This window comes from Mus caroli, chromosome 4 (assembly GCF_900094665.2).
Source record: "Mus caroli chromosome 4, CAROLI_EIJ_v1.1, whole genome shotgun sequence".
NCBI lineage: Eukaryota > Metazoa > Chordata > Mammalia > Rodentia > Muridae > Mus > Mus caroli.
In genome coordinates, this window is record NC_034573.1 from 7,670,309 (window position 1) to 7,679,947 (window position 9,639).

At 44.3% G+C, this 9,639-nt stretch overlaps 1 protein-coding gene across 1 annotated transcript in view; it reads left to right on the forward strand.

Moving 5' to 3' along the window:
• The window catches only part of Rad54b (RAD54 homolog B), a 69,952-nt gene extending 62,483 nt beyond the window's left edge, over nt 1–7,469 (forward strand). Inside the window, exons 11-15 of the mRNA XM_021159883.1 lie at nt 213–388; nt 1,246–1,507; nt 3,424–3,490; nt 3,661–3,861; nt 7,107–7,469. Of these exons, the coding sequence (XP_021015542.1) occupies nt 213–388; nt 1,246–1,507; nt 3,424–3,490; nt 3,661–3,861; nt 7,107–7,318 (918 nt within the window). The 3' untranslated portion in view covers nt 7,319–7,469. The remainder of the gene's footprint in view (nt 1–212; nt 389–1,245; nt 1,508–3,423; nt 3,491–3,660; nt 3,862–7,106) is intronic.
• Nucleotides 7,470–9,639: the final 2,170 nt, after the last annotated feature.

Below are 9,639 nucleotides of genomic sequence, written 5' to 3' on the forward strand. Positions count from 1 at the left end.
GATGCCAGGGAGTGAGGGTATTGATAGGGATGTGCCAGGGCTTTGGAAAGGCCCATTAACTGTGCAGGGAGCATGGTACTGCTTGGAAAGTTGTAATTGTGACTTACAAACTGTTTCCTTCACAGTTGGCTTGGAAGTAAATCCCCTGTAAGTTTTGCTCCTTACTTATTAAAACAGTAAATGTGAACGAATATTAACTCATATTTCAACAGGGTAAAGAATTTAGCTCAAGTCGTGAGGAAAATGAAGAAAGGAATCTATGCCAAGGCTTGCTGTCTGTGTTCCCTGCTGGCTACAACCCTCTGCAGTTCTCTGAGAAAGATTCAGGAAAACTACAGGTGTTAGTCAAGCTCCTGGCAGTGATCCATGAACTTCGTCCCACTGAAAAGTAAGCCAGTGAGAGTGTAGCCATTCTGCTCTGTCTGTCACTGCACCCTACCTCCACAGTCTCTCCAGGGACTTAGGTTCTTAGCTTTACTTTCTCCAAAGAATCAATTTTTGCAAGTCCCCTAGTCACATGGAGGTGAGACCTGGGCTTCTGTGTACTGATACTGTACAGTCTTTGCTTCTGAGGAGCCTCAGGGAGATTTTAAGGTGTTTGGGCTGGTGAGATTGCTCTGCGGTGCAGTACATACTGCTTTCCAGAGGACCTGAGTTGGGTTTCCAGAACCCGTACGGGGTAGCTGCCTGCAACTCTCCCTGCAGGGGAATCTGACATCCTCTTCTGGCCCCTGTGGGGACCTGTACGCAACATGCGTGTATGTACACACACACACACACACACACACACACACACACGATTAACACTGAAAAGGCTGTGAGGTGTGAACACCCTGTGTTGATTGCTGCTGGAGCCCATTCTGTGTCGATTTCTTTTCCTGCTGCTCTTTTAAGGCAACCAGCCCCTGCCTTACTTTTCTCCTTTTACTTTTGCATATAAACATTCCCTTGTTTATTTGATAGAGTTTGATTTTTTTTTTTTTTTTGTATTTTGTTTATTGTGCTCTTTTTTAGGGTGACATCAGAGATGAGGGAGGCAAAGGTCTTTGTTCTAGCATCGTAACACTGGAAGTTTAGATAAGGACTTCAGAGGAGGAGGGAGGAGTCCCTGTGGTTAGTTGGTCAGTGCTGCCACTGCTGCATTGTCTGTGACATCAGTGTTACTGTTGTCCTTCACATAGAAAACAACCCAGGCTGCTGCTTTAAAACAATGTAATGACGTGACGTTTTGTTTTTGGTTGACAGAGTGATCTTGGTATCCAACTACAGACAAACCTTGAATGTTCTAGAAGAAGTATGTAAGCGTCATGGATATGCTTGTGCAAGGCTTGATGGCCAAACACCAGTCTCTCAAAGGCAGCAAATTGTTGATGGTTTCAATAGTAAATACTCTACTGATTTTATTTTTTTATTAAGTTCAAAAGCTGGTGGTGTGGGACTTAATCTCATTGGAGGATCTCACTTAATTCTCTATGATATCGACTGGAACCCAGCTACTGATATCCAGGTAGGACTATTTATTATGAACGTCCAGAAACACAGCTGTGATGATGTGTTAATAGTTGTGTTGGGCTCTGGTTTTGTACCCAGCGCTCTGCCGCGTGCTTTCCACTCACCGTCTGTTTAATCTTCACAGCATCTCCCGTATGGATGTTAGTAGCCTATGTTTTCTACATGTGGAGAGATTTGTTCTCCTTCCAGTGTGAGAATTCAAACCCAAGCTTCAGGTCACACTGTACAGCTAACTTGCAGGGTGTTCGGGACCACTGGGGATGACAGTTGTGGAGCTATGATTGATTCGTGTAGGTTGCAGTAAGACTACAACATTAATTTCGTTAGGAAACTGTGGAGAAGACCAGGGTTTTTCAGACTATTAAGTTTTTTGAGGTTTTAGCAGATAGATTTCTACTTCAGTTGGCATTTCATTAAGGGATCCTGAGACAGCCATGGAGTTTGTGACTTACCAGGCCTCCGAGAACGGAGGAAAGCAGCTGTACTCACTCAGTGTTTTACACGGACACTAAAATCAGCAAAGGCATAAGGCAGGGATCAGGAGGGACTAGGCACGAACTCCACCCCCTCTCCCCTCAGAGCTTTATAAACAGTAGTTGATTCTCAGCACCAGTGAGGGACAGTGCCAGCTAGAGGACGTCACCCAAGGTTTGATGTCCAGAGCTTCTGCTGGCAGCTGGTTCTGTAACATAAGTGCCTCCATGACAGCCTGATGAGTCCTTCGATCGATTGTCTTCCCTCCAGAGGTCAGAGTCACACCACATGAAGCTGGGTGTGATGGTCAGCCTGAGGGGAGATGAAGGATGATTGTAGACACACAACTGCACTGAGTGCAGGCGGGCGGACACAAAGACCTACGTTTCAGTAGGAGAGAGGGTTGGGAAAGGGAGTAACCCTACCTCAGGATCCACCGCTGCCTGGGGCAGAGCAGACAGACAGGCCTTTAATGATTCTTAGGTGGTTTTGGGAGTGGCACTCTTTAAAATTTTTATCTCACAAGTTGGGGGATTTTCCTCTGTGAGCTTTAGATCAGTGGATTAGTTTGTGTGGTAGAAATTGATGGCCAAGAGTGCTGGCGTTATTCTGTGCCTGGTGGGGTTTTCCATTTTGGTAAGGTAGGGATAAGAGAAAGCTGCACGCACACATTGTCAGTAAGAGGGGGAGGTAGTAACAGGCTTCACGGATTAAGGGCATTGGAGGCAGCTGTTCTGGGAGGGTGGGCAAGGTATAAATACCAACCCTGTGCTGCCCAGTATCACTTTAATCCTTAAACTAGAGGGAGCCTACAGTGATTGCAGACACTGGAAGGGATTTTCAAGGGTGAACTATTGGCTGCTGGGACCTTGCATGCCCAGGCTGTGCTTGCTTCTTCGAATCTTGGCTGTCTAAATTTGCCTTCATGTTTTATCAAGATACCCATCTCACTGTTGCATGGCACTGCTGCGCTCCTTCACATGCCTCTATGAGTGCACCCATCTCACTGTTGCGTGGCACTGCTGCGCTCCTTCACATGCCTCTATGAGTGCACCCATCTCACTGTTGCGTGGCACTGCTGCGCTCCCTCACATGCCTCTATGAGTGCACCCATCTCACTGTTGCGTGGCACTGCTGCGCTCCTTCACACGCCTCTATGAGTGCTAGTCTCCCTATCTGAACCCAGGGCAAGGATGTAAAGAGGGCACATTGTGTGTGTGTGTACGCCACTGTGTGCCATGGCATGTCTGTGGAGGTCAGAGGGCCTCCTGTAGGAGCTGGCTCTCTTACAGCGTAGGTTCTAGGCCTCAGACTGGCCTGCCAGGCTGCTGCTCTTACCTCTCAGCATCTTCCCAATGGTACAGTATATTCCTGCAGATTGCTGATGTGGCAAGGGCCATTGTTTTCTATTGTATTCATAATTCTTCTTTTGTCTAGGCCATGTCTAGAGTATGGAGAGATGGTCAGAAGCATCCTGTACATATTTACAGACTCCTGACTACAGGTAAAAAAACCTTCACCTGACAAAAATGTAGCTCCTTAAAATTGTTTGGTTGTTAGTTTGTGCTTCAACATCTGGAATGTATTCTTTTATCAGAGAATAAGTAATAAACATATTTTACCCAACACAAATAATAGACACAGAAGAAAATCTAATGGGTGTTTTCTCCCCAGGTACAATAGAGGAAAAGATCTATCAAAGGCAGATCAGTAAGCAAGGCCTTTCCGGGGCAGTGGTAGACCTAACCAGATCATCGGAACATATCCAGTTTTCAGTGGAAGAGCTTAAGAACTTGTTCACACTACATGAAAATTCACATTGTATCACTCATGACCTGCTTGACTGTGAGTGCACAGGGGATAAAGGTCACACCGGTGAGTTGTCTGCTGATCCTATTACCACAGTACACTCAACTTGTCTCTGAAAACATTCAAAGAGTGTCTTAGTCAGGGTTTCTATTCCTGCACAAACACCATGACCAAGAAGCAAGTTGGGGAGAAAAGGGTTTATTCGGATTACACTTCCATACTGCTGTTCATCACCAAAGGAAGTCAGGACTGGAACTCAAGCAGGTCAGAAAGCAGGAGCTGATGCAGAGACCATGGAGGGATGTTCTTTACTGGCTTGCTTCCCCTGGCTTGCTCAGCCTGCTCTCTTATAGAACCAAGACTACCAGCCCAGAGATGGTCCCACCCACAAGGGGCCTTTCCCCCTTGATCACTAATTGAGAAAATGCCTTACAGTTGGATCTCATGGAGGCATTTCCTCAACTGAAGCTCCTTTCTCTGTGATAACTCCAGCTGTGTCAAGTTGACACAAAAATAGCCAGTACAAAGAGTAACGTAAAAATGTCTGCCATTTGCATGTGTTAGTTCTCTTTGTTCCTCGGGTTGCAGGGCAAGCACTAGGTATACAGTAGAGAAAATATTCCATAGAACCTTAGCTCAGTTTAGTTTCTTATTTCTAAATCTGTTGTAGAGAAATTAACTATGTAGGCAAATCTCTCAAAGCCTGATAGAATGACTTCAGAGTAAGAAAGATGTAAAGTTTTATTGGAATTTCATAAAAATCCTATACTTAGCAGAATTATGTATTGTTGTTTAAAGCATGTAAGATTTATTCATAATGGGGCAAGCCTTTGAGGGTGCTTAGAATAATCAACTGTGCTGCTCAGTACTTGGACACGAGTGTTGTTTAGGCAAGCCTGAGAATATCTGTCTTTAAAGTTAGACCCTATTCACGGGGAGCTAGGGGACAACAGGAAGTGAGTAAGCCGTGTCCAGGATGGGAGGTCACTTAGTAGATGATGTTGGGGGCTGGAGGGATGACTCTGCAGTTGACAGTGCTTGCTGCACGAATGAGGACTGGACTTTGGATCCTAGCACCATGTAATAGACTGGGCATGAGTCTGTGTACATGGCACATAAAGTGCAAATGCACTGCCCCTCACGTGCACGTGTATTCACCCGGCACACAGACACTTAACAGAAATTATAAAATACATCTTTGTGATGCTTAAGTTATTCTTTTTCAACTTCTTAAAGGGAGGAGTTTGAAATTGTATATGATGTAAGTACAGTACTTATATATTAAATTCTCAAAACAAAACATGTATAAACATATTAAATTGATGTACATGTACATACATATACACATTAAATCATATACACATACCCATACATTATACAATTTTTGTGGTTTTAGAGATTGAATCTAGAGCTCTGAACATGCTAAATGAATGAATACTGTACAAGCCCAACCCATAGCTAATGTTTTCTATAGCATATAATCTAGTTTATATAAATTTACAGATTCTAAAATTTTATTGCACATACTAGAATTAATAGATATGATTATGCATAATCATAATTATATTTCAGTTATATTGATATACTTTTATTTATTAGGGTGGATTTTATTTTATTGTTTAGTTTTTGAGACAGGGTCTTACTATGTAGCTCTGGCTGGTCTGGAACATGTATGTAGACAGGCAAGCCTTCATCTCATAGGTAGTGACCTTACTGTCTTAGGAGTAGATTTCAAACTTCAGATAAATATGTTCATTTTTCTCTTTATGGACATTTGGTCTTACTATGCTTTATTTTGTAAAACTTTTCCTCTTTTTTTTTTTTAACCTTTTTTTTTTTTTTTTTTTTTTTTTTTTTTTTTTGGTTTTTCGAGACAGGGTTTCTCTGTATAGCCCTGGCTGTCCTGGAACTCACTTTGTAGACCAGGCTGGCCTCGAACTCAGAAATCCGCCTGCCTCTGCCTCCCGAGTGCTGGGATTAAAGGCGTGCGCCACCACGCCCGGCTAACCTTTTTTTTTAAGTCAAGTTCTTGTTAGGTACCCTGAGATAGCTTCAAACTCCCTTTGTAGCCCAGGCTGGACTTGAACTCAGAGATGCTCTTGCCTCTGCTGAGATTAAAGGCCTGCACCACCACCTCCCAGAATGACTTAATGATTTTCAAACTTATTTTCTAAAATGTTTTTTAACCATTTAAATTTTCTTTTATGTAGAATTTCATAAATTTGATATTCTTATTCATTTTTAAACATTTCATATTTTCTATTATTATTTATTCTTTACTCATGGTTTATTTAAAAATATTCAGTCCTAAACGCATATACACAAGCAATACTAAGTAAATTCAGCCTGTTTGCATGTGTGTGGGTAGCAATGGTTATTATAAAAGAGGCCACACGTTTCAAAGTGAGTGGAATGGGAGAGTAGTGGGAGGTATGCACGCTATGTAAAAATGTTAAATTTGCTCAAAGATTTTTGGAATATCAATATGCAGAGCCTCCGGAGTGAGTTCCTAACCCACTCTGCCATGTTATCTTATATTGTATGGATATATAATCATTTATTTACCCACCACGCTACCATGTGTAATTAGTTATATTTTTACTTATACACCTTTTTCATGCAGTTAAGTATATATTTGTCAGATAACTTATTAGTGTTACAGAGAGGCTCACAAGTGTTTGTAATTCCAGCTGCAGAGTTGGTGATTGCTCTGGCCTCCTTGGGCACCTGCATTCACATTGCACACACCCACATTCAGACACATAAACCACATAATTAGAAAATAACAACAAATCTTTAAAGAAATCTTACCTAACTCGATGACTCATTTCATAGGGAGCCAGTTCAGAGTCTGTTGGTGTGTTCCTTGCAGAGACTAATAAATTTGATTGATGGAGTTCTGACCGAGATATTTGTGTTTGCAACACAGAAAAAAAATAAACATAGAACTTGTCTATTTATTGGTGCTGGAGATCGGAGCAGAGACCTTAGGCACACAAGACAAGGGCTCAGTCCCACAGTGACTCCATCCCAGCTCTGTCCCACAGGCCTTACCTAATGGATTGTGCACTTGCAAACGTTTCTTTGAGAGATTATTTGTCTGGTGTGTATCTTTCTTACTAGACCTTAAAGCTGTTGGATTCAGAGGCCTGAAGGCTTATTGAGTACCCAGTCAGCAGCCTATCACAATTTGTAAAAAGGATGACTGGTTGATGGGTTAGTCTGAACTGTGGAGATCAGATGTGGCACACGATTCTGTATGTAGCAGGGTATCTGCTTCCCAAAGAGCCTCACTGTTTAACTCATTGCAGAGGATGCGTCAGAAGGCCCCGTCGCCTCCCGGCAGTGTCAGCTCGGCCCTCAGAAGTCTGACTCCTCGAGACCTCTGTCCATGTCACAGCTGAAGCAGTGGAAACATTTTTCTGGAGACCATTTAAATCTTCCAGATCCATTTCTCGAAAGAATACGGGAAAATGTGTCGTTCTTTTTCCAGAATATAACCAACCAAGCTCCTGCCGTCTAATGAAGGGCTGTGTCCTTACATTCCCTTGCTCCCCTTAAAGATTAATACAGGAGTAAAATGTAATTTTGAAAATGAACAAAATTATGTAAATGATAGTGAACTCTGTTTCACACTATGCTTATTTAAATACAGCAAAAGCTGAGTTGTTTGCTTTCCTGTGTGTACCCTTAAGTGTTGAAATGCACCGTGTGCCGCCCTGCATCAGCTCACGCTCCGCCAGCGTCCATGTGTCAGCAGCTTAACTTGCAGTTCCCTGATCACTAAGGCTGCTGCGCACTTCCCTGAGTGTTCATTGGTTGTTTCTTCTTTTGAGAGCTGTCTGGGTCATTTATTGGCCTGCTTACTGATGGGATGATTTAGGGGCCTTTTCGCTGTTTAATTTCTGTGGTTCTTTATGGGTCCTGGATATGACTCTCCTGATGGAGTTGCAGAGATCTCATCCTGCAGGCTGGCTGTCTCTTCACTCTGGCGATGGCTTCCTGGGCTGTACTCAGGGCTTCATCCTTGTGTTGCTTTTAAAGCTGGGAGATTAAGGAAGGGGCAGCAGGGCGTGAGTGGGCGTGGGCGGCTGAGCTGGTGAACGCAAGCACACACTTGGGAGCTGCTGCTTCCTGTCATCTTGTGGGCACTCACATTGTTTCCTGTTACGAAAGGCCCGGCCTGTGCCTGTGTCTTGCAGGGTCTGTGTTTTCCTCTAGCAGTTTACACAGTTGCAGCCGTGATTTTGAATAGTTTTGTGCCGAGTGAGAAAGATGGAGACTGTAAGTGCAGCAAGTCTGAAGGGGAAGGCTTCCCTACACAAGTTCTGCTCCAGCTGCCTGCAGGTTCCCCAGCAAAGGCGGTGCAGCTCAGCCCTGGGAGAAGGCTCCGGGAGCCCAGGAATACAGCAAAGTCACAGCACGCGGCAAACTTCACACTTACTGGGAGTGAAAAACCCAATTGTTTGAGGAGGGAGGCTGCCTATGTTTGGGAACTAGGCAGAAGACAGTTTATATAGGATTTCTTGGGGGCGGGGCGGGGCGGGGGCCTTTCAAGTGCAAAGCTTGTGCTTTTTATTTTTACTATGTGGGGTGGGGGCAGGGTCTGGCAGTTTGTGTTCTGTGGGTGGAACCTGGTGGCTGGAGGACCTCAGGAAGGGGCCTGCCACCAATGTGCCTTGAGGGGCTTCTGTCTGCTTCACTTGTTTTGTGCCAGGACTGTGATTTTATTGTTGTTGTGACTGTGGTTGTTATATTGTGGTAAGGATAGCCTGTGTTTTTTGAGGCCTTTTGTGCTTCTAGATATACTTTAGGATTCTTTTTCCTAGTTCTGTGAAACACACTATTGGGATTTTAATGAGATTGCATTCAGTCTGCAGATTGCTTTTGGTAATTCTACAGTCCCATAGTGGTGTCTTTCCATCTTACAGTAAGGATCTCAATTGTTTTTCAGTGACTTAAAGTTCCATTCTAGAAATTAGTGCTGGGTAGTTTTGTTGTTGTTTTAAGCTCTTACGAATGGGACAGTCCCCCTGTAAGTGTTCCTGCTCCGATGGAAAGGTGTCCTGCGACTTGGAAGCCCAGGAACCACTCGGCTCCTCAGCGGAGGTGTTGCAGCTCCTAGGGGAGGGGATCCCCAGCTGAACAGAGGAGCTGAGGAGCCTCAGCCTGCTCCATGTCCTCTTCTCTTCACTGCTTCTTGGCTTCTTCTGACGAGAAGGTCACACCAGGTAATAAATCTCATAAAAGAGATTTATTGGGAGGGCCCAGGGTGTGGGGGGATGAATCCAGGGTTGGCTGTCTCTGCTCCCCAGAGGGAACAGAGACAAATTGAATACAGGACAGAGCTTTTTCAGGGTAGAGATTTCTGGAGTGAGGAGTGGTGGGTTTCCATGCTCGGGAATTGGTGACTTTTTTCACCCCCTTTTCTCTTCATCAGACCCATGGGTTAAGATGGGAAGACCTCCCAGGCTGCAAGGGGCTCTGGTCACTGCACCATTGCATCTGGGGAGAGGGGGACCAACCACTTCAGAAGAAGGCTAGAGAGGAGGTTCTGCCAGCATGAGCAGCTCCTGAGGAGAGGAAAGGAGGTGGCTGCTGCTTTGACAGGTGCCACAGCTCTGACAGGGATAGCCGTTTGATAGCTCCTATAGGTGGTACCTTATGGTGGCTGCAGGCTGGAGTGGGAAAGAGGTACTGTGGCTTTGACAGCTCCTGCGATGGCTACTCAGGGACTACACTCCCCTTGATTTTCTTTCTCTCTCTCTTTCTCTCTTTCTTTCTTTCTTTCTTTCTTTCTTTCTTTCTTTCTTTCTTTCTTTCTCTCTTTCTCTCTCTCTCTCT